Source organism: Rhinatrema bivittatum, chromosome 8 (genome assembly GCF_901001135.1).
Source record: "Rhinatrema bivittatum chromosome 8, aRhiBiv1.1, whole genome shotgun sequence".
In the NCBI taxonomy this organism is placed as follows: domain Eukaryota; kingdom Metazoa; phylum Chordata; class Amphibia; order Gymnophiona; family Rhinatrematidae; genus Rhinatrema; species Rhinatrema bivittatum.
Window position 1 is genome coordinate 269,222,725 of NC_042622.1, and position 25,619 is coordinate 269,248,343.

A 25,619-nucleotide genomic window follows, 5' to 3' on the forward strand; every position below is an offset into this window, starting at 1 on the left:
AAATGAATGTCCCTGCAAAAAGATATATGTCAGGAAAACCATGTGCATGGTCAAGACTAAGATGACAGAACATCGGTCCAGCCTGGCTCATCACTACACTGCTGCAACTTTGGTTGCTCATTGTGATGAGGATCATCAATGTTTTAATGACTTGCATTTGTGTCAATCACTTCATCGCCAATTGATGCGGAGACTATATGAATTTAAGATTTTGCGATTTGAGCAGCATTGGATACTCCTGGGGAGTCTTAATTCTGATATAGATTTGAGTTTTTTTAGGTTGACTGATGCATTAATTACGTCAGTTTTGACATTACTAATTCCTCTTTCTTTCAGGGGAGGTGCTGTCTGTGACGCAGTTTACATTATCAATGATATTTTAAGAAGTCACAGGTTGCTTTCGGTTTCCCCTTGTTGCATTACGGAGACTTTCGGTCCTCGACATATGATAACTGTGGCTTGCAGATAAGTATTTTGTGTTATTCATTTGTGTGTTTTCACAGACAACATCCGAAAGTTTTTCTTATGGAATATGATTTTACCCCTGAAGAAGCTTATGTAGCGAAACACTGGCCATGTTGAGCTTTTTCTAGTTTTAATATCAGGACTGTTGTGACTATTTTATATATTTGATAAAATTTCTTTAAACATTTTTTGTTCTTTTACTGAATTCAAGGTGAATGATCGAACTGACCAGGCGGTCCATTTTTTGGACACACTGACAGGCTTGCTGACACCTTTTCCTCAGTCAATAATTGATTTGCTGCTGACCATGTCAGTTTAAATTTTAGTTCTGGTTCCCTCCTTTGTTTTTTTCTGGTTCTTAACCATGCCATTCTTTTAACACCAATTGATACTGCAGAGGTTCTAGTGGTGTCAAAACACTTTATATACTGAATGAAGAAGATATTGAAGACCTTCCTCAAAGTCGTGAAGAGGCTGAGATGTGATACATTTGGAAGCAGGCGAACCTATGTATGGCTTTAGATTTTGCATGCAATCATATTGATATTGCACTGTATGGAACTGATGATGCTCTAATCTTAGCCACCAACATGGTTTCTTGGAAAACCTTCTTCCCAAAGTCGTCTAGGAGTTTGTGGTCTCTCCAAGGTGGTACATTCGAATATAGTCTCATTTTCTTTACAGACTCAACTACAACTGAATTGTGAGAGAGTTGTACTTGCCCAGTTCCTGGGGAGTTTTTTAGTTTAAACTTAAAGTCCACTTTCCTAGCTGTGGTGGATCCTGAATAAGATGATTCCCATTTTCTCAGGATGAGAGCGTCCAATACCTCATAGGATGGTAAAATAGAAAGTTCTGCTGGAAGATCCAGAATCTTCAGCAGACCCATAACTTCTGCTCTAGGATCTGGCTCCTTCCTGATCTCTACTTTTAGAGCAGAGTCCAATTCTCCACAAACTGGAATAGGTTAGGTCTTCTGGAGCTAAAGTATGTTCTGGTGTTTTATCTGGGGGATCAGATGGCAGCCCTGTGGAACTATTGGAAGACTTCCCTGAAGGTAAAAAATGCAGCAGGGAGGCAGATGGTAAACGCTCCCCAGACTTGGAGGAAGTGGCAGATCTTCTGGTAAGTGACTGCTAAGAAGAAGAAGATAGAGGGGAGAGCAGTGGCGCTTTTGATATCTTCTCTTTGGGCAGAAGAATTGGATAGGCCAATGGAAAAGGCGACGGGATTTGAGGAACTAAATTAATGAAAAAAAAACATATTTCCATAATTTGTCCATCAGCCTGATGCGAGTGCTTCCCAAGTGGTGATGGTGGAACATCTTCCTCAGGCACTAAAACATGATCTGTATCTAACCCTGGAAGTGCAATTGATAGAAGAAACTGGATACAGGGCTTGCAGACAGAATCCTTGCTACCACATGGTGGACACTAACAAGGGTCGTGGCACTGTGGCTGGAAGATGGTAGAGAGGCAGTCCTGATAGATGCATAGGTATGGGCATCTTGGATGGTGGAATGGCTGCCCTTAAGATGTCCTGTGATAAATCTCTGTATGAATGAAAAGAACTTGCTCAGGATGGAGGCCTTAGGGAGCGAGATTCCAAACCCTCTCTGCTTTATTTTCTGGATTTGTGGCATCTGGCTCTGTGGGTTTTCTTGGCTAGTTGATCTTGTGCAGATAAAACTCGAAATGCTGAAGATGCGTTGTACCTAGAAGAGGAGTTGTGTGCTGGTGATGCGCCATAGTTCTATGCACGGCAACTGAGCGGTTTCTTAGGTGCGCCGACTGTTTTCTTTGGCGCCTGTTTTTTTTGGGCTTCCGAGCTTGTGTAAGGCCATTTAGATAAGAACTTTTGCACTGACTTCTCCCGAGGATGGTCCTTTAGTCTCAACATGCCATTTCTTAGAATCTGGCCACGGAGTAAGTAAAACATGACTTTTTCACCATTTGAACTTTGGGCACAGCCCAACAAAGAGGTACCTGCAAGCTGACAGACGTCTGTTCATAGATGGGCTATTTTTTCAACTCTCTGGCGTTGAGCTCTTGGGGACATCTGGCTGCAATCCCAGCAATTTGTTTGGTCATGGTCTGGGCCCAAGCAGATTTAACAAGCGGCATAGTCGTCTGTTATGGATATATGTCCACAGACAATATCTGAAAACTGCTGTGAAGCCATTGTAGCACTGAAAGTGTGGTTTTTTGGGGTTTTGGTTTTGGTTTTTTTGGGTTTTTTTTTAAAGAGTCCCTGTGAAGCGTGGATGAAAAAAAAGACTGAAGAGAGTTCTGGAACTATTGTTCGTGTGGGAAGTCCCATACATGCTCAGTACATAAAATTCTATCTTTAGAGACAACTCCATAACGTGCCATCCAACGATATCACCAATGGAGCATGGTTAATTCAGCTTGCTTATCAACGGAAAAAGTCTTTAAAGCCGTTCTCTATGGACTTTTTATTCCTAGACATCCTGAATAAAATAATCTTTTTTTTTTTCTTTTTTTAAAGCACTGAAAAGAGTAATTTTAGGGTTGCTCAGGCAGTGAGGTAACTTTGAAGAAAAAATATTAAAAATTTTAGAGGAAAATTGAAGAAACATACAGAGAGATAGGGTACATGTCTGTGCTATGCTTGAATGAAAAAAGACTGAGAGGTCTCATGAGAACACCTACATGGGAATTCCCGCACATGCTCAGTAGAGCTAAAGCTTTATGAGTTTAGAAAGAAGGGTTCATTTGGTGCCACCAGATTATGTCATCCAAGTGTCATGGCTAATTCAACCCTGTTTGTCCATGGAAAAAACAAGAGTAAGCATTTGAATGTTTAGTACAGTTGCAACTACGATCATATTGCACAAAACTAATACAAATATTTCAGGCGGTGGGTATGGGATATTCAAAATGCCTAAATCAAACATTGCACATGGCCTTAAAATAAGCTCAGATCAAGAGAGAAATATACAAAAGTACTGCTTAATACTCCTGCTAGAACTCTGATTTATAGTTGTTTTAAAATGATTGCTTTTTTGAATGGATATGACGTATCACACCCACCTATGAGTAATTATAACAAACTATGTTACCGTAAATTGTTGGCACCTGCTTAGTGGATAGAATTCATTATTTTTCCGTCATTAATGTTTGCGCCTTATTGTAAACCGTTGTGATGGTGCCTAACTTAACGACGGCATAGAAAAGTTTTTAAATAAATAATAAATAAATAAAAGGGATCAGAAAAGGGATTTCAGCCTGTGAGATCAAATGTATTTCCTGACATCAGTCCCTCCCCACTGATATTTAGCCTTATTCAATGTATTATCCAACCACATGGAAAGGCCACCACCATGGGGGTTACAGTGAAGGAGGTATGCCCGAGGGACGGGGTGGTAGAGAGAGGATTGGGGGCAAGAAGAGGCGGCAGGCATTGCCAGATGCCCCAGACTTGAACTTCATATATGACTCCGTTTTTTCCCTCATAAATTTCTTCCCAATCCTGCAAAAAGCTTAAAAGCAGTCTTGTAGCCCCTAGATCAGGATTTTCCCAAACCTATCCTCATTGTCAGTCAGGTTTTCAGAACGCCCACAATAAATCTGCAAATTTAACTTACGCGCATTGGTTATGGATATCCTTGACAATCTAACTGGCTGTGAGGTCCAACAGGGCAGCTTTTCTAAGCGCCGAGAGCCCCCCTCTCTCAAGCTTTTAGAGGGAGTTCTCGAAGAGATGCCCCTCTGTCTCTGTCACCAAAGTATTTCCTTGGGAAACACTGAGTCCCAAACCAGGTCAAGATCACTTTCAAACCCAGATCTCCTGGGTAAAAGCAGATCCACTAAGCACTGGACCGACAAGCTGGCTCCATACTGGATCTACGGGTGTTAAAATGGGGTGGGCCATAGCGCCAAGCACAATCTGGCCCTTCCTGCAGCTTCACTGTGGGAGATCCGTAGCCGCGTCAGGCAGGCGGCAGCTCTTCACCAGCAGGAGGAAGAGCAGAGCAACGTGTCGGCTGTTATCCTTCCCCTCCGGGCCTCACTGCTGCTCTGAACTGCCCGGGAGCGTGGTACAGCCACGTAGTTCAAAGCAGCAATCGGGCCGAGTGGCAGAGGAGAAGGATGAGGCACAAAACACCATTACTCTCCTCCTCCTCCTGATCAGCATTGAAAAGGGTAGGGGAAAGGGGGAAAATAGATTGTAGGGAGATGAGAAAAAGAGGGGGGAGGGAGTGGATGAGGAGGGGGGCAAGAGGGACAGAGGAAGGGGTGGAGCTTGGTTGGCTTAACCTTCCCAAAGTAAACAGCATTCCCCTGCCCCAGATTAGATCTCTTTCGTGCTCTAGCTGCTGAATGCACTGTGACATTGGTCGGTCCCAAGTGTCAGCTTCTGTGGCTGCTTGTCATCACGGGGACCGTTTACAGATGGCACTCTTAAATACTCTCCCTATGTTTGGATTTCCAGGGGTTGTATCTCAACATCTGCTGGGCTTTAAATTTTCCTCCGTTCTTATCCATTCCCTTTGCTTCGTAGCTCCTGCTTTTCCTCGCAGCTCCATGCAGTGGATCCCACTTCTCCTTTCCCAGCCCCGGCTCTATTCTAGAACAACCTCACAGTCCCTCTGAACACCGCCTGGTGATTCATGCGTCTCTTAATGCGATGTGGGGAGGAGGGACATAGCAGGGGCAGGTGCAACACTCGTCAGCACGGCCCCATCTGACTCTCTCTGCAAGGGCGATACATGCCGGGAGCCAAAGTCAGAGAGAGAGAGGAGTCCCTGGCTTACCTCAGAGAAAGGGTTGCAGAAAGCTCACAGATTCTAGGAACCTCAGAAAGCTCAGTGCATAATTAGCCAAACCTTTTTCTTCAGTCGCAATACCTGGCAATTCAAAGTGGTTTAAGACTGATTTTGTTTCCTTGCCGTGCTTTCTATAAGACACCATGACTTATACCATCAATGGCAGCCAGGGGCGCTATTTCCAAACCAAGCTGGGCAGCACCTGCCATAGACACAAAGTCTCATGTGTTGCTTTCATTAGTGGTCTGTGCTCTGCTGGGCCAATGGCATGGGCTGGGATTTTGCGCTATCTGAAGGAGACGGAATCACAGCCTGCGTTCACTGCTCCCACTCTTTACTGGCCTGCGGTATATGGGAGGAATAAAAATAAATAAATAAACAAATAAAATAAACCAGGTGATGGCGACCTGTATCCTGCACCTCCCATCCCGAGACCCCTGAACTGAAATATATTCCAACCAGTAACATCTCTTGGGATAATGCCAAAATTGCAAAGAAACCTCAGCAGCAAAAATCTGAATGTGGCCCTTGTTCAGGCAGGCTTCAGCCGTACCTCCCAAACCAGGACGAGTAAAAGGCAGAGAGATGCAATACAGGCCCGTAGAAAACCGGCACGTGCATCGAGCGCCTGTCTTCCCAACGTGGGCCCGTCCGCCTCTCCCGGGCGCCCGCTGTGATATGGTAACGAGATGCCATGCTAAAAAGGAGGAGCTAGGGATAATCTGTGCACCGGGTGCGCAGGAGACGAGGCTCTGCGAGTTAGGAAAAGGGAAGCTCGATTTACGAGGGTATGTTTCCCCAACTGGCGCACAGCCACAGGTTAGGAAAACGGACGCTGGTAAAATCGAGCATCCGTTTTCCCTAACTTGACTGTCATCAAGACCTTTTTTTTCCCCCCCCCCAAGATGGTGCTTTCTGCGGTTCCTCCTACTTAATATCGCGACAATATTGAAGTCGGAGAAACAACAGAGCATCAGTATTTTGGGCTGTTTTGTTGAGAGGCCTCAAGACCTAACGCCAGCTCCTAGGCTGGCGTTCATTTTTTGCAGGATAAAAACGCCCGCGTCAGGCGCACAATAAGTTTTTTACATCTGGGGTACTAGCTACGTGCTGGACTGGACACGCGTTTTGAGCGCACTAATCGGGAGTTATTCGAGTGCCTCCAAAACGCGCATCCAACCATGCATCGAGCTGTGGCACTAGGCTGAGAGCGCACTATATTGCATCGGCCCGAATATGTGAAGTCAGTCAGTCAGCCCCATAGACCCGATCCTGGTAGAACATCCAGCAAGATTCGAAGGGCTGAACACACAGAACAGAGGGCCCAGGTTACACCCTGCAATCTGCAATCGGGGTGCATCTGAAGGAATGCCAGTCAAAAGGCAGCGTTATCCCCTCACCTCCAACGTATTAAAAAAAAAATGCAATCTTAACGGACTCAGAGACCTGGACACCCATGCGTGGCCTGGCGTTCTATCGCTGGAGAAGGGGAACCGAGTCAGTTCCCCTTAATGCTGTCAGCTTCCCCCCACCCCCAACCCACAGCAAACCCTTTGCGATGCACGGTGTTACCTGGCTGTGTGTGATAAGATTACATGTGTTACGGAAAAGAGAAGGCGCCCGGATTCTGCCTCCTTGTGACTGGGGCTTGCTCCAGGCACCCCCTCTCTGCGGAGAAGGACCCTCCAAAGCCAGCAGTTCATACTGCGCTCTCGTCTGCGGCTTTCTTCATTAGCTTGGCCGAGAGCGAGGCATGCTGAGTGGCGAGCGTGCTCTTCGAGTCCGGGATCAGTAACACCACTTTCTGATTGGTCCTTCTCCACTCGGAGTACAACTGGCAATGATAGCGGAATGAAACCTGAGAAACAGAATAGAGAATCAATAAGGGGATCCGGCGGAGCGCTAAATCCCCTGCTACTACCCACCACCCCCGGGTCCTCGAGGGTGGGCTTTCACGATATCCACACATGCACATGCGTGAGATTATCCGCATGCCAGTGCCTGTGCTGGACAGAAATGCCTCTCGTACATAATCCACTGGGAATAGCCGCCCCGTATCACCCCTGCAGTGAGTACCATCCACTAGAATTAATTCTAACCTTTAGGTACTGACACTGGGATCCCAACATCACTGCTCTGTGTTATAATCCCCCCCCCCCCCCCCCCCCCCCCCGTGGGTATCCCTGACTGATATATCGGCTAACAGTTAACTTATTTCTGGACAGGAGAAAAGCAGGCACTGCACGGCTTAAGTTTGGTCAGGTTTACTTACCAATGTCCAGAGGACGTAGATGGTAAAAAGTGCTATGGTAAGTGCAATGAGTCCCACGGCCTCGAGCCGGCTGTTGAACCGCAAGTGGTCCTGGGCTCCCCGAAGACACAGCCAGCCGGAAATGGCTGCCAGCGGCGTAATGAAGAGGAAACACACCATGTCGCAGAAGAGCGTCCTTTTCTCATTCCGAGCTCCCGGGTCCTTCAGCCACTGAAGAGGAAGAACACAGGGAGGGGAGGTTACAAACTGCCGCGAGAAAACAGGAGCCTTCTTTTGCTGGTGGCCATCTTTTTCCTCTCTCTCTCTCTCTCTGTGTCTCGCGTGGCCCTTTCCTAGGAGATGTGCCTGGCAGCCGCAGGAAATCCTGCTGGGGCAACGACCTCCCGAGTGCACTCAAGCCAGGAGCGCCCGTCCTGCCACCTACCCCCAGCCCCGAGCGCAGCGTCTCCACGGCGGGTTAATGAAAGCTTTGCAGCAACCGCACCCAGAAGGGCCGTGCTAACAACAGACAACACGGGCCAGAACTAAAACAAGAAGGCAGCGCTTTAAAATCTAAAGGTCCCAAAAGTTGTTTTTTTCTTTCTTCTTGTTAGTCGAGTTTACACCCTAGGGAAAGCAGCACTGGAGCCTGGAGTTATTCATTTGCACAAGAAATAGGTAAAAAAAATCACAGGCCGTGCAAGCTTCACCTCTGAAACAGCGCCGCACCACAAAACAGGTACAGCAAGGGTCCCCATCACCTCCTTTTTTTTTAAAATTAATTTAAGCGCCTGCTATGATGTGCACGTCAGGCTACTCGCTGGGTTCCCCCTGGTGACACTGTATAAAGTGATCGTGGCAGCTTCTCCCGTGTCATTTCCTTTCCCACCGCGCCAGCATCCACACCCACGGACATCCCTTCCTGCGCGGAACAAGCTTCCGCCGCTGGCGATGCAGAAACGATGCCCCCACAAGCTTCATCGGCAATCTCCGGGCCCAAAACACGAGCACTAAATGAAATGGAACAAGAACTCCCTTTCCCGCTATTTAAAATGAAAGCCTGGGGACGCTTCTGCTGATGCCACTCGCAGAGAATTATTACACCGAGGAAATCAGAGCGGAAAGCAGTGAAATTATCCTTGATCACAACTGAACCCTTTGGGCCTGGGCACTAGTGAGAGAAGAGGTTTTGTGCATGGATTGAGGAGGGTCCAAGCACTGGAAAACTGGCCGGTCACCAGGTCGCCCAGTCACTTAACCATTTGGCTTCAGGGCCAAAGAACCAGGGCTGGTGCCAGGGAGGCCCTGCCGCTGAGGCACGGCCTGGGGCAGAGGAGGAGATGCTGCAGTCGGAGAAGAGGCTGGAAGCCAAGGAAGGGGTGGAGTGAAAGTTAAAGCTGAAAATGTTGCATCTCTCCTAAATATTTTGACTCGTACCTTGATTTGGAAACAATATTTTCGTCCCTGTTACAGCATTGGCGGGGCACTGAGCTTTAGGCAAGCAGTCTATTTACACTATCGGCCCAGTACATCTATTACTATGGCATAAGAATAATAATAAAAAATACTTGCTGTCATGCCCAATAGTCATAAGAACATAAGGTATGCCATACTGGGTCAGTCCAAGGGTACACCAAGCCCAGTAAGCTGTCTTCAGCTGTGGCCAAGCCAAGTCACAAGTACTCAGTCATTAAAAAGAGCCCATGCTACTAATGCTGGCAGCAAGCACTGGCTATTTCCTATTGATTAACAGCAGTTTATGGACTTCTCCAGGAACTTATCCGAACCCTTTTTTAAACCCAGTTACACTATCTGCCTTAACCAAATCTTCTGGCAACGAACCTGATTTTGCTTTGAGTGAAAAAGAATTTTCTCCAATTTGTTTTAAATGTGCTGCTTGCTAACTTCATGGAGTACCTCCTAATCCTTGAATTATCCGAAAGAGTAAATAACCATTTCACATTTACCCCCACAGCTGTCTCTTCTCCAAGCTGAACAAACCTAACTTCTTTAGCCTTTCCTCAAAAGGAAGCTATTCCATGCCCTTTATCATTCTGGTCGCCCTTCTCTGCACTTTCTCCAGTGCAACTATATCTTTTTTGAGCTGTGACGACCAGAACTGCACACGGTATTCATGGTGGGGGTCTAACGGAGGCATTATGAAGTCCTCTGTTTTATTTGCCATTCTCTTCCTAATAACTCCTACCATTCTGTTTGCTTTATTAACCGCCACAGCACTCTGAGCAGACAATTTCAATGTAATATCAACTATAACGCCCAGATATTTTTCCTGGGTGGTAACTCCTAAAATGGAAGCTAACCATGTAACTACAGCAAGGGTTATTTTTTTTCCCTATATGCAACACCTTGCACTTGTCCACTTGCCATATGGACACACAATCTTCCAGTCTCACAAGGTCTTCCTGCAATTTATCGCAAACCGCTTGTGATTTAACTACTCTGAACAATTTTGTATCATCTGCAAATTTGATTACCTCACTTGTCGTATTCCTTTCCAGATCATTTATAAATATATTGAAAAGTATGGGTCCCAATACAGATCCCTGAGGCAAACAGTGTCTACCTATTTCCACTGTGAAAACTGACCATTTAATCCTACTGTTTCCTGTCTTTTTTTTTTTTTTTTCGATTTTTATTTTGTAGCTGTGGCACTGAGATACAATATCCGGCAATCAAATTCTAAAATATAAACCAGAATCTCCAAATCACATTTTATCCTATAGACAATAAGAATGTAAATGTTCACACAAAGCAAGGCACACAGTCATCCTTCATCACACATCCTTCACTAAACAAAAGCACAAACTAAGTCCTAAGCATAGTTATACAACTATAAGAATCTTAGATCCACTGAGTAACAAATCACAACATTTGTAAATGTGATTTGAAGAAATCCAATAAGTGATAAAAATATACCCAGGTCTGCTTATAGTCTTTGGGCAAAGAACGATGGATAAACAACATATCCAATCACTCAATATGCATCCAATCTGCCATAAGGTTCATCCATAAGGAAGTCGAGGAAGGTTCTGGCTGAACCCAAAATTTTAAGATACCAAAAAAGCAGCAAGGCCACAAAGACAAACTTCATAAATCCATTGGAAAACGACCATCAAAAGAAGGCCATGCCCCAGCGACCTTATGAAGCATAGAAAAAATACCATATGACATAAAAAAAAATGTATTAAGTAGAGAGCCACTCAATTGTACAGTGAGGGCAAAGATCTGAGGAAGAGAGTCCAAACTTAAACGCCTTAACATTGTCCATATAGCTATGATGCAGCAATTTAAAAAAAACAGCTCTTGATATTTAGCATCCAAAGAGATCTTAGTATAGTATAGAAAGCATTGCTCCACATCCTTATTTAATACAATCAATTCAGCAGCTTGTGACCACCAAGACGAAAGATCCTCCAACGACGAAGATGTCAGCACGATCATACGAAGCTTGCGCCACTAAGGCAATTTATTCACACTTTTACCCACAGCACGCAAAGATTCAATCAAGAAAGTTGATGAACACAATCCAGGGTAGTCTCTTTGTAACTGTTATATATGTCTTGCTCGTAAACAGGTAAAAAAATGCCTACAAGAGAGATGATATTTATCATAAAGTTGTTCAAGAGTAAAGGCATTGATCTTTAAAACTATAAAGAGACGATATATCAAGTAACCCTTTGAGCAGGGCTGACAGAAGTACTAGGCAAGCTAGGCCTGGGCCTACGGCGTCAACCATGAGGGAGCGCGAGTGGCGGTGGCAAAGAGGAGAGGGAATTCGAATCTCCACTCTTCTTTTGCTGCCGTCGCTTGCGAGGGGTAAGAATCGGGGCTGTGACTGGGGGAGGCGCGGCAGCACAAGGCAAAAGGTGCCTAATCCCCTTCCCTCTGCCCTGCCTTTGAAATACCATTCTTTAAATATCCCTCCAGTGACACCGGGAGAGAACTGTGCATTCTCAAATAATGGTATAAAGCCTGACATGCCAATTGGTTCCCTCCAATATTTGCATAATATATCTCCAAGTCAATTGAACCAGTTTAAAGAAAAAGCAAAGTTGTAAATGAACTGGTATTTTATCGTCAAACACACGAAGCCATGTCAAGAGAAAGAAGGGAGCCACTTTAGCCGCTACTAAGTCAGGCGTACAAAAATGGTATTTCCGTGTAACCCACTTCCACAGAAACTGAAGTTGAGAGCAGCATTATAAAATCTGACATCAGGAAGATTAAGACCTCCCAAAAGTTTAGAGTGAAGTCATTTTACATAATTAACCCAAGCTCTCTTTCCTTTCCATAAAAATTTGGATTATCATTGATTTCAAAGGTGCAAGGTCTTTATTCGATATGCAAAAGGGCATCATTTGTAGTCCATAAAGCAAATTAGGGAACAAAACTATTTTAAACAATACTCATCCACCCAACAATGAAAGAGGTATTTCAATCCAGGCTTTCAGTTGTGAGTGCATTTCTGCAATTAAGGATGTAATATTAAGCAGATATAGTAAAGCTGGATCCCGTGGCACCCTAATCCCCAAATATTTGATTTGATCCGGCACCCAACTCAACGGAAAATCTCCTTGCCATTCGCCCTTAATAGAATCATGAATGGCCATAGCCTCACAGTTAGTAAAATTAATCCATAAGCCCGCAAACTCAAAGAGCTTAAATAGCTCAAGGACATGGCTTAGAGATAATTGAGGATTACCTAGAAACAACAACATATCTGCAAATAAGCCGATACGGAACTCAGCAGAGCCCAAATGTAGCCTTTCAATAAATTGGGAAGTCAATTTTAACTGCAAGAGGTTCCACTGTCAATAAATAGAATCAAGGGGAGAGAGGGGCAGCCCTTCTGGTGCCACTAAACAAAGGAAAGGGTTGGGAAATCGTACCATTTACTCATACTCTAGCTTGTGGCATAGTATATAGGAATCGTAACCAATTAAGAAAGGATCCAACAATTCCAAATTTCTCCGTTACCCAAAACATGTAACACCACTGGAATTTGTCAAGCACCTTCTCAGCTTCAAGACTTACTACCATCCCTTCATTATTGTCAGGGTGCATTCCATAGAGGGCCTCTCCTAATTTACGATTACTCATTGTCCACCCTTAAAAAAAGCCAGTTTGATCTTTAGCCACTAAAAGGGGTAAAACTACATTCAACCTCTTAGCTAATATGGAAGCTAAAATCTTTATGTCAACATTAATGAGAGAACTTGATCTATATGAACTAGGAGACATAGGATCCTTTCCAGGTTTCAAAAAAATAGTAATAAGTGATTGATTAGCACCTAAAGAACTATCTTTTAACTATCTTTGAGTTCAAAAATTCACTTTATTTCATATATATATTTAGCATTGTTAATATTTATTTCTACTTTAAACAGTTATACTGCTTATAGTAAATAATATAATTCTTTATTTATTACCAGTTAAACTATTATTTTTATTTATTTTTCACTATGTTAAATTGTCATCCATTTATACTGTTCCATATGTTCTACGGTTCCATGTAAAGCTCCACTCTCTGTTGAGCAGTTCTTTGTTTTATGTAAACCGGAGTGATTTGTAGTCCCTACAAGAACTTCGGTATATAAAAATTAAAAATAAATAAATAAAAATAAAATAAGAAAATTCACCCTTCTCCAAACAAGATACATACATATCTAGCAAAGGTTTTGAAACAGAAGAGGAAAGCAATTTATAATATTCTGAGCCTAGAGACCATTTAAGCCCCAGGGCTTTAGCTAATTTCAGAGACTTAATAGTATCTTCAATTTCCAAAAGACTAATAGAACTCTACAGTCTCTAAAGCTGGACATCAGTAAGAGACAGTAATGAAAGGCCTTCAAAAAAACCCAAACGTACTGCTTCCGAATCAGGGTTTGCTGAATATAAATCTTTAAAGAATGTTATTAAAGTCTCTGTCAGCTGTGTCATAGTTGTTACCCTATTGCCATTTACATCCTTTAAGGCACAAATGAACTGGCTAGATTTAGCTCCATGTATTAAACGCGCTAATGATTTACTTGGTTTGTTTCCAATACCTAAATAATTTACTCCTAAACCAATAATGTTTCCTAACTAGCCTTTGGCGTAATAATTGTTTTAAGGTGCACCTTATTTCCATCATTTGAGTTTTCACCCCCATGAGTAAAGAAGCCATATGTGTAGATTTAAATAAAGCAAGTTGCTTCGTTAAGCACAAAATTCCCACATCCCACATTACGCTTGTGGGCTTCATAAGCAATTATTTCTCCCCTCATTACGGCCTTACCAGCCTCATATAGAAGGCCAGGGGAAACATCAGATGTATTGTTCTTAAGATATTCCTGCATTTACTAGTCAAAAATGTTTTTGGATCATGATATAAGGAAGGATTTAACCTCCACCTAAAGGCTCCAGATGGAAGTGATCCCAATTTCAAATGAAAAGATATTGGAGCATGATCCGATAATGTAAATATTCCAATATCTGCACAATTTAGCCACTAAAGGGTCACGCTACATTTAAAAAGAAACTTAAGACTTGGTTGTTTAAAAAGAAACTTAAGACTTAAAACTTAAAACTTAAGAAAATTTAAAAAGAAACTTAAGACTTGCCACGCTACATTTAAAAAGAAACTTAAGACTTGGTTGTTCGAACAAGCTTTCCCATAGAACTAATGAGCAAGAAAAAAGGCATTTCATATCCTCCGTATCTTCCCCAGCTTATATTATATACCTTTTCTCAAATTAACTATTTTATGTTTATTTATGTTTTCTCAAATTAACTATGTTCAATGTAAACCGCTAAATGTTCAATGTAAACCGCTAAATGAAGCGATAGTTACGGTTCCTTAGCGATAGTTTTGGTTCCTTGTAAACCGGGGTGATATGTATACTATACAGGAACCCCGGTATATAAATTCTTTAAATAAATAAATAAAAATTTACCAGTGGAAATACAGTCAGATAACAGCAAATACGTGAATAATTATTTGAACATTCTAAATAAGTAAAAAGTCCCGTTCATCAGAATGGAGGACTCTCCATATGTCCAATAACTGTAATTCCTACATCAAAAATGGTATCCCACCCATCTTCGGAAACTGCTCTCCAATCTGGGAGGCCTGACATCGACAAGAGGATCAACTACCACATTAAAATCACCCCCTAAGACAACCTCATGTTCAGAGAATTGACTCAACGTAACCACCAGATCTGAGAAGAAAACATGAGTATAATTAGGGGCATATACATTACAAAATACCAACTTATTTTGGTAGAGACAACCACTAACAAAAAAAAGCAAGTTTGCTTATCATAAACAGTGTTTTCCGCAGATAACAGGTTGAATTAGCCATGCAGTCTGGGATGTCCTCCGGGCTGCCCCTAGGTGGAGCTTCTCTCCAAGAATACAGAGTTTTGACCCTGTGCGCCTGCGCGATTACCAGGCCTCCTCAGTCTATAAGATAGTTTATCCAGTGCAGTGAATATGGAGAGGCTGTTCAGGGAGGTGGGCAGGTCAGCATGGCTAATTTATCCTGCTATACTCGGAAAACACTGTTTACAGTAAGCAAACTTGCTTTCTTCTGAATAAAACATGCTGTCTGGGAGTCCGCAGCTTAGGGTTGTGCCATGCACTCTGATGCATGATGAAGTAGGGGGGACGTCCATCCCAAGCATGATGGTCCGTATTGCTGTGGACAACCTCATCTTCCTGTCGAATACTGTAATACTGCTGAGCCCAGTGTGGCGTCCGAAGTTGCCTGCAGGTCAAGAAAGTAGTGTGACGTGAAAGTATATAGAGATGACCACGTGGCTGCTTTACAAATGTCCAGCAACAGTACCATGTGGAGATGTGCAAGTGAAGCTGCTCCGGCTCTCACTTGATGTGCCCTGACGGGATTCGAGAGCTCCGCTGAGCGCTTTGAGTAACAGAAGTGAATGCACTGTGATATCCAATTTGACAAAGGCCTTTTTGCCACTGGTAAACCTGGTGCAATCGGGTTGAAAGACACAAATATTTGAGAACATCTGTTCACTGCATGCATTCTTTGCCTGTAGCAAGCCAAAGCCCTTTCACAATCCAAGGTGTGAAGGAGTTTTTCCTTCTTGTTCCTGTGTGGCTTTGGGAAGAAGGTGGGCAATATAATGGTTTGATGGAAAGCTGAGACCACCTTCAGTAAGAAGGATGGATGAGTCCTCAAAGTGACTTTATTGTGATGAAATTGTAATAATGGATGATAGTGAATCAGGGCCTGTAGCTCACTGATCCATCTTGCCGACATTACTGCAACTAGGAACACAACTTTCCAAGTCAAGTACTTCATATGGTTATTGCTCTTGGGTTCAATGGGAGGAAGCATGAGTTGCTCCAATACCAGGTTTAAGTCCCAAGGCATTGCAGGTTTTACCACAGCTGGACTCAATTTCTAGATCCCTTTCATAAACTTTTGTTTTTATCGCCCTTAACTCTATAAGATTTATTTGCTTGGTTCTCTCGGATGGCGCCCATAGACCCTGCATCTTCATGTGCCATAGATGGGTTCTCGAACCCTTTGTTGACGCATCCGGGGTTAGAATAACTTGGTGCACTCGATTGCGAAATGGGCCCCCACCAATAGGGTTGGAGGGGACAGCCACCAGGATATGTCCTCTCTCATTGCTCGGGTTAGCTTTATCCTTTTGGATAAAGGCTGAGCAAATTGGGTCCATTGAGCCTTGAGGCAGCACATGTGCAAGTGAGTGAGTGGTATCACATATATGACTGTCACCATGTGGCCTAGAAGGGTCAAGATCTGATGTGCTGAAGGGCACGCACAATGTTTCAACTGGGTTGCTAATGTGTGAAAGGTTTGAGCTCTGTCCACAGGGAGGAATGTCTTGACGATGACCGTATTTATGGTTGCTCCTATAAACTGCAGAGTTTGAGTCAGTTGAAGGCTGGCTTCTCATAGTTTATTATGAATCCCAGGCCTTCTAAACAACTTATCTTGTCCATCAAGTATGCTTGAAGGGTAGTCACCTATGACTATACTAGAAGTCAATCATCCAGATAAGAGAACAGCTGAATTCCTCTTTTTCTCAAGTGGGCCACTGCTACTGCTAGACATTTGGTGAAGATTCTCAGGGTAGACGAGAGTCCAAAAGGGAGAACTCTACTGGTAGTGCCGGGCACTGATCTGGAAACACAGGTAACGGGAGGACGAACGGTGCATTGGTATGTGGGAGTAAGCATCCTTGAGGTCTAGTGAACACATCCAGTCGCCGAGTTGCAGGAACGGCAGGATGAATTTGAGGGATGTTATCTTGAACTTCTCCTTCTGAACATATCTGTTGAGGGCCTGCAGATCTAAAATCGGGCGGACTCCCCTCCCCCCCCACCCCCCGGTTTTCTTTGGAATAAGGAAATATTGGGAATAGAATTCCCTGTTGTGATGGCGAGGAGGTACTCTTTGGATTGCCTGTTGTTGAAGCTGTGAGTCCACCAACGCCTGCAACAGCCACGCCTGTCCCTGGTCTCGTATTGAGGGAACAAGATGCGGGAGGTGTGGATTCATCCTGAAGTTTAATCTGTATCCCTTGCGAATGACGCTTAAAACCCAACAGTCCAATGTGATCGCTTCCAAAGAGAGTGATGAAATTTGGACAGTCTGCTTCCCACCGATAACTGTAGCTACGGCCCAGCCTTCTTAAAAAACCTTGTTGTGGCTTTTGATTGTTGCCCTGCGATTGTCTCTGCTGACGTTGGCCTCTTGGTCTAGCTCTGGGCTGTGACTGTTGCGGCTGCTGTCTGGGCAGTTAATATGCAGTTAATATGCTGGTGGGTGGTAGAATATCTATCATCTGAAGGGGTGACTCTGGTAACAGGATTTCCTATAGCTCGGGTAAAATGTTCTCGTTGAGAGGTGTTGATTTGCAGGGGAAGCCAGGGATAGGACTGCCACATTTTGTTCTTTTAATGGGATTCCTTTGGATAATAGAAGAACTAGGGGGAATTCCATGAAGTTATCATGTGGCAAATTTAAGACTAATCGGAGAAAGTTCTTTTTCACTCAATGCACAATAAAGCTCTGGAATTTGTTGCCAGAGGATGTGGTTAGTGCAGTTAGTATAGCTGGGTTGGCCCCTGTTGGAAACAGGATGCTGGGCTTGGTGGACCCTTGGTCTGACCCAGTGTGGCAGGTTCTTATGTTCTAAGCCCGTCCCCAAATAAATTATCACCTCTACATGCCAGATCTACCAGCTTCTCATGGACGTCTTCACATATGGCGCTGGCAAGCTTTTTAATTCAAACACATACATACACACAAGAATATATTCCAATAGTTTACCTCTTCCCAAAACCTCAAGTTCTAAACCCTTACTGATCCTCTTGAGCCACAAGCAAGATGATCCTCTCCTCTCAGTGCTCCAACTGTGAGCACACTGCCAACTGGGAGCTAGGGTGCTTTGCAAGATAAATAAAATAAAAGACCTGCTACAGTTGGGAGCCAGCAGCACCAGAGGAGCGATATAGAATATATCTTACCTTACCGTGGAAAATGAAGGGCATGTCACGTGATCACATCTGGTGTTGCTGCAGGAAACCCTCCTCAATGAAAGCTGTGTCATAATATATTTGGGTCTAAATGTTACTATCTAGCTCACTGATATTCATGAGATTGATCTGCATGTACAATGCCTTCATTTTATGCAAATCTAGCTCATGTATATTCTTTAGAGGTATCCTGAAAACCCAAACTGTTGGCGGCCCTCAAGACCTGGAGTGAATACCACTGGCCTAGCTGTAGCTTTTACCTGGCTGGACACTAAGCTATCTGAAAGAACATAAGAAGCTGCCATACTGGGTCAGACCAAGGGTCCATCAACAGTGGCCAATCCACGATACAAATACCTGGCAAGTAGCCAAATATTAAATAAATTCATGCTACTAATGCCAGTAAGAAGCAGTTGCTACTTCCTAAAGTCAGCTTGGTTAACAGCAGTTTACGGACTTCTCCCCCAGGAACTTGTCTAAACCTTTATTAAACCTAGCTACAGTAACTTCCTTTACCAAATCCTCTGGCAATGAATTTCAGAGTTAATTGTGCGTTGATTGAAAGAATTTTCTCCAATTTTTTTTCAAATGTGCTACTTGCTAACTTCATGGAGTGCCCCCTGGTCCTATTATCTGAAAGAGTAAGAGAGTTTGCCTTTAAAAAGTCTGAGCAGCCTGAATATATAGAATATGTATTTCCCCAGAAAACAGCTGAAAAATCACGGATGCCAAGTGTTCACTTTTCCAGCATATTTTTAAAAATTCTTTATTAGTAAGGCAGCATATTAAGACAATAAAATAAACTAAAAAAAAACAACAAAACTTATTACATAGCTGGAACACCATGAAAACAGTTCTAGAAAATCCTAGCTGTGCCAGGCTGGTAACACCAAGCACGTATCCACTGACAAAGAGATGAGGAGGGTAACCCTGACTATTGAATGCAGAGTGCGGTCACACAGCCTCCATCTTCCTCATTATTCCCTGGCATTAGATTGACGTAAATCCATCTGAAGTCCAAGGGACAAGTGACCACCTACAAGGGGAAACTAGTAGACCATCTCTTTTTATGGTCCCTAGTGGCCACTGCATTTCTTTGCCCCAAAGATTCCTACAGTAACAAGCTCCACAAAAGCTCTGGAAAAACAATATTACCATATTAGTGCTTTTATTACTACTATTTTCAAACCCTTTTAACCATATTATCCTACTCTCCCTCTGGAAGTTACTAGGAATTCTAGATCGGTGCTCGGGAAATCACTACACATATCCTGGAAACTTTCTCTCTCTCTCTATTTAGGCACCGCGGGAGAAGCCACACCCTGACGTGTGCGGCACTGCCAACACGCACATAAAAAAAACAACTCATAATACACAACAGAAAAGCCAAACAAACCACAAAAACAGTTACGGTTTTCATGGAGAATGTAAGCCAGAAGCATAAAAAAATGGCTCGATGCTTCGGAATGTTTCTAATAGTCTAAGAACAGCAAAATAATATCCTTCTTGCTCTAAATGTTTAAACATGCTTCAGTTAGAGAAACTTTGAAATCTTCTTCTTGGGAATATTAAAGACAGAGCTTGGCTTTTGGCACTTAAGCAGAGCTCAGGCATGGGAATGTAGAGATGTAAACACATCACTCAGGACGTTTCTAGTGCTAGACACCTCAGACACAAAAAAACCAGGAACTTTAGGAATTTGACAGGTTTTTAAACCAAAAAAATAAATAGATAGATAGATTACATACACACACTTCATAGCAATCCACTGACAAATGTTTTATTCTCAAGGTTTACTCAGAAGGAAAAATATTTCTCTAACCTTTGATATTCATATATGGTAGGATTCTCCATAGCACTAAGACCTCCAGTTTAATAGCTCTGTGTACTCACCACTGTATCACCACTCCCCATATACACAGATACCACCAGCCTCCTCCCCCACCGTGGTCTTTGCTTCCTCTCCATCACCAGGGCAATTCCTATTTTTGCTAGATCTGCTCTCATACTACAATACCAACCCCACCACCATCAAAACTTCTACTTCCAACCTCAACCACTCTACGCCCTTGTTGCTAACCTAACTTTTCTGCTACGTTATAAACTTCTACCCAACCATGCCTTCTGCTTCTGCTCCACTTCCTACACTGCTAGCCCCCATCCCATTCACATGCCCTCTGCTTCCATCTTCCTATCCTAAGACTACCCCCTCTCCTCCCCCAACCACCTTGGTGCTATGCTGCCAGTCCACATAATATAGTGTCTCCCAACCTTCTCCTGGAGGCATACCTAACCAATCGCTTTTTCAGGATATCCATATCAAATATGCATGAAATAGATTTGCATACATTGGAGACTCGGTATGAAAGCCTCTCTCATGCATATTCATTGTAGCAACCCTGAAACCTGATTGGTTACCTAGCAGCTTTAAAATGATAGGTGGAACCCTGTTCATCAGCGCTACCCATGAAGACAGACATGGAAGACCCTAGGCAATTTTTCAAACTGGATTCGCTTCCTGCAAGCCCCATACTGCTCAGCACATTCAGAACTTAGAAACAGAAGCTACCTCTGTTAACGGCCTGGGCCTCCGCTCCACAATAAACTCGGTGTGGCAGAGCTCACAGTAGCTGGTGTTGGAGGACGAGAGCCACTTCTCGAGGCAACTTTTGTGCACCGTTCCCAGCGTCCCAGTGCAGTCACACGGAGACAGCAGGCCTTCTCCACCGCCACCTTCATGGCAGATCCGACAAATGGGACCATCACTAGATAAATAGAGAAATGCACCTTAAGAAAGGGAGAGCTGAACGTGCACTCTGCTTTCAGTGCACTTCTGCTGAGCTAGAAACAAGATTCCAAAGCATCGGACCCCCTAAATGGATCCCTTAGTATTTAGGAGGGGGCAAGTGGATATGTGCTCGATGTTACCCGCCTGGCACAGCTACTTGCCTCTCCTCCATAAATGACTTCCTCACACATATCCACCTCGCCCTCAACACCTCTAAAACTGAACTACTCCTCATATCCCCACACCAACCCCCCAAACCCCTAATCTCCAACGACCCTGCCTTTAAAGTCACGTCATCGCAAACACACGTAAGAGACCTTGGGGTTACCCTGGACCAGCAACTAAACCTAAAAAAACATATTAACTCCATCCTCAAAGAGGGATTTTTCAAGCTAAACATTCTAAAAAAGCTGAAACCCCTCCTCCACAACCAAGACTTCCGGACTGTCATTCAGGCCACCCTCTCTTCAAAACTTGACTACTGCAATGCCCTCCTCCTTGGACTCCCCTCCTCCTCCATCAAACCCCTACAAATGCTCCAGAATTCCATTGCTAGAGTCATCACTAACACCAAGAAATTTGAACATATCACCCCCATACTCAAAGACCTTCATTGGCTCCCCATCACATCCCGTACCCTCTTCAAAACCCTGTCCATTATCCACAAATCCCTTTACTCCCATAACTCTGACTGGCTCGATGACCCGCTCATCTTCACACGCTCTGACCGGCCCACCAGAACTGTCAATAAAGGTACCCTTACCATACCTTCCCTTAAAAAAGCCCACCTCTCTTCTACAAGGGATAGAGCAATCTCCATCGCAGGCCCCAGGCACTGGAACTCCCTTCCGACCCCCCTTAGACTCGAATCATGCTACGCAAAATTTAGAAAGAAACTAAAGACCTGGCTCTTCCGAATAGCCTACCTCGAATAGACCTCTCTTTCCCGCTCCACCCTGCCCCCTCTGTCCTCTTGACTAACACAATTGATCCACAGCCCTGTATATAATGTATTTATAATGTATTTATAGTTATACTCCATACTGTACATAGTTCATCACAGTTTACTGTCCGCTTCCTTGCCTTTATCTCCTCTGCAGCCTATGCTATGCCCCCTCCCAATACCCCTGTTCATTGTATTTCCTTTCCTCCTTTTTAGTTCCAATGTAAACCGGCATGATGTTTGCATACTAATGCCGGTATATAAAAACCTTAAATAAATAAAAAATAAATAAAGTTTCAAAAACCCTTTACCCAGGTAAATCAGTTGTCTGAAAACTGCCTGCACTGTATTGGGGGTAAAAACACAAATGGAGGATCAACAACATGTATTTTTACCTGTAGGAAAAAGTAGGCGGGCTGAGAGAGCAAGTTTTCTTACCATAAATGGTGTTTTCCATAGGTAACAGGCTGAACTATTGTGGGTGATGTCATCCAGCAGCAAACCATCTCGACTCTCCTAGCTAGTAAAGCTTTTAGCTCTACTGAGCATGTGCGGGAATTCCTAAGTGGGTGTTGCCTCTTGAGCCGCCTCACGTTCATTGTAGAGCTAGATCTAGCTAGGGAGTTGACTTTCCAGGGAGGCAAGCGGGTATTTAGCATGGCTAATTCATCCTGCTATCTATGGAAAACACTGTTTATAGTAAGCAAACTTGCTTTTTCCGTTGATGAGCAGGGTTGAATTAGCCAGGACACGAGGAGTCCCAAGCTGAAAGTTGCAACAAATTGTTTTACTAAGTAAGCAAACCAGATCCTTCCGTGGCGTATAAACTCCTGGGTGAATAGGCTACACAAAACTGCTTGTCCAAATTTACTATCACTCCTTGAGAGGTTGTCCAAGGGATGTAAAGGTATCTACTGACAACCAAGTAGCAATTTTGCAGATATCTGAGCGATACCTCTTGCAGACAAGCAATGAAGAAGCCATAGCTTTAACTTGAAGAGCTCTGATAGAGTCTGTAATTTGCAGGCCTGTGGCTTTGTAGCAATGCTGGATGCAGCCCGCTATCCAATTAGATAACGCATATTTGGTGACTGCTGTGCCAAATCTGATAGTACCATAGGATATGAAGAGCTGCAAAGCTTGGCGATGCGGCTGAATTCTTCTGTTGAAGTAGGCCAAATCTCTTTTGCAATATATAGGGCCTATTCCCCTTTGTGCACAGGTGACCTCGGGAAGAGAGGCAATACGATGGATTGTTTAATATGAAAATATGATACAACTTTTGGTAGAAACCTGGGATGGATAGAGATTTCCATCCTATTGTGGAAGAACTGCCTGTATGCTGGACAGTGAACTAATGCTTGCAGTTCACAGACGTCTGGGCTGATATTACTGCTACAAGGAACACTACCTTCCAAGTCAAAAGGGAAGCAGATTATAATGATTCAAAAGATTGGCTTCTTCAGTTGAGAGAATATTCAGGTCCCATGGCACCAGAGATTACTGCACTGGAGGTTTAAACTTGTTATAAGCCTTTCATAAATCTCAATATTAATGGATAATTTGAGTTAGATTTACTATCCAACTGAATATGATAAGCTGCTATGGCACTGAGGTGTACTCTTACTGAGGATATGGAAAGGCCTGATTCAGAAAGAATAGACTTCCTTTCTCTTGAGTTAACAAGACTGGATCTGTCTTTAGATGAATCAGAGGATAGCTAGAAAGCTGTATGAGATATGCAACCCAAACCTATCTGAGCCACACTGGAGCTATGAGGATTAGCCAAGCCTGATCCTTCAGTAAGTTTTGCACTATTCTGGCTATTAGCGGAATCAGTGGGAAGCATATATGAGATCTAGCTTCCAATCAGGCAGGAAAGCATCCTAGTTTACTGGGTAGAATGGAACACAATTTCTCCAGCTTTCTGTTCTGTTCCAATGCGAATAGGTCAACAATTGGGAGACCCCATAAGTCGAATAGTGTGTTGGCTGCTGATTGTTCCAGAGACCATTCATGTGGCTGGAAGACTCATAAGAACATAAGAAGTTGCCATACCTGGTCAAACAAAAGGGTCCATCAAGCCCAGCATCCTGTTTCCCCACAGTGGCCAATCCAGGTTACATATACCTGGCAAGTACCCAAACATTAAACAGATCTCATGCTACTAAGACTAGTAATAAGCAATGGCTATTCCCTAAGTCAACTTTATTAATAGTTTATGGACTTCTCCTCCAGGACCTTATCCAAACGTTTTTTAAACCCAGCTATACTAACTGCCTTAACCACATCCTCTGGCAATGAATTCCAGAGCTTAATTGTATGCTGAGTGAAAAAGAATTCTCTCCAATTTGTTTTAATTGTACTATTTGCTAACTTCATGGACTCTGCTGAGATGATCCACTAGCATGTTGGAGATCCCTGGAAGATACGTAGTTGCAGGACCACTTAATGTTCGCAAGCCCATTCCCATAGCCGTATTGCTTCTTGGCGGAGAGGCCATGACCCTGTGCCTCCATGTTTGTTCACATAAAACATGGCCACCTAGTTGCCCTTTCTGAATTAGAAAGCTCTTGTTCTGGAGAAGGTGTGTGAAAGTTGACAGAACATATCTGATTGCTCTCAGTTTCAACAGATTAATCTGATAAAGTGTTTCTACAGAAGAGCAATTTCTTTGGGTTCAAAATGGTAGGCGCCCCAACCTTTTGTGGAGGCATCTGTTGCTAAGGTTATTTGATTGGAGGGCAGACAAAGTAAAGCTCCTTCCTGAAGAACACAAGAGTCTGTTCCTTGAGATCTGTACTTAAGGTTGTCAAGGGCTGATTAGCTAGTCCCATTGACAGTGGTGACCTCACTGCAGGTGGTAGATGTGGAGGTGGTTTAACAATATTACATAAATGGATACTGCCATATGACCCAAAACAACCAACACTAGTCTGGCTGTTATGTTCTGCAAGTTCAACAGTTTGTGAACGAATGGTGGCAGAACGTTCACTCGCTCTGATGGAAAGAATGCTTTTTCCTGAAGTGAATCTATCCATGCTCCAATAAATTGTATTCTTTGGGGTGACACTAGGTTCAACGTTTTGAAATTTATCAGAAATTCCAACTTCTGCAAAATCTGAATTGATTTTGCAGGGAGATTAACACACCCTCCTGGGTGTTGACTGTGACCAACCAATTGTCCAAGTATGGGAAGACTTTGATTTCCTGACTTCGTATGTGTGCTGCTACTACAGCCAGGCCCTTGGTGAAGACTCTCAGAACTGCTGAGCATCCAAAGTGGAGTACTTTGTATTCATAAAAGAAACAATTCAATCTGAACAGAAAATGCCAATGGGAGGGGTGGATAGGTATGTGGGCATATGCATCCTTGAGGTCGAGAGCACAATGAAGATGATGTTCTACTGCCCACATCAGTCAAAGAACACATCAGCCACTTGACTAGGTAACGAAGCTGTTAAAAGTTTTCTTTGCCTCTTTGACTAAGGAGAAGGAGGGTGCTTTCTATCCTCTCCAATATTGCTAGCACTCTTCAGCATGAAGGAGACCCATTTTCCCCTATTCAAATGAATTCATCATCTCATTTACTTGCAACGGGGTCCAGCCAATCAGAGGCTCCAGACCAGAGATTTTCCCCTCCGAAGCAACAGAGGGCCAGGGACCCCCCCCGAATCACCTTCATTATCATTGGGGTCCTGCGTTAGCAATTTTACAACCTTGGGCTCAGAAGAGGGATAGACAGGTATACTCTGACCTACTACCTGAACCTTTGGAGCATTCCTCTCCTCTGCGATGTGGAAGATCTATACTTCAATGGCGTTGAATTCTTCAAAGT

At 43.6% G+C, this 25,619-nt stretch overlaps 1 protein-coding gene across 1 annotated transcript in view; it reads right to left on the minus strand.

Annotated features, from left to right (window-relative positions):
* Positions 1-6,160: 6,160 nt before the first annotated feature.
* MARCH2 (membrane associated ring-CH-type finger 2) overlaps positions 6,161-25,619 on the minus strand; it is a 58,259-nt gene continuing 38,800 nt past the window's right edge. Inside the window, exons 3-5 of the mRNA XM_029610810.1 lie at positions 20,620-20,815; positions 7,527-7,736; positions 6,161-7,112 (exon numbers count right to left, since the gene is read on the minus strand). Of these exons, the coding sequence (XP_029466670.1) occupies positions 6,954-7,112; positions 7,527-7,736; positions 20,620-20,815 (565 nt within the window). The 3' untranslated portion in view covers positions 6,161-6,953. The remainder of the gene's footprint in view (positions 7,113-7,526; positions 7,737-20,619; positions 20,816-25,619) is intronic.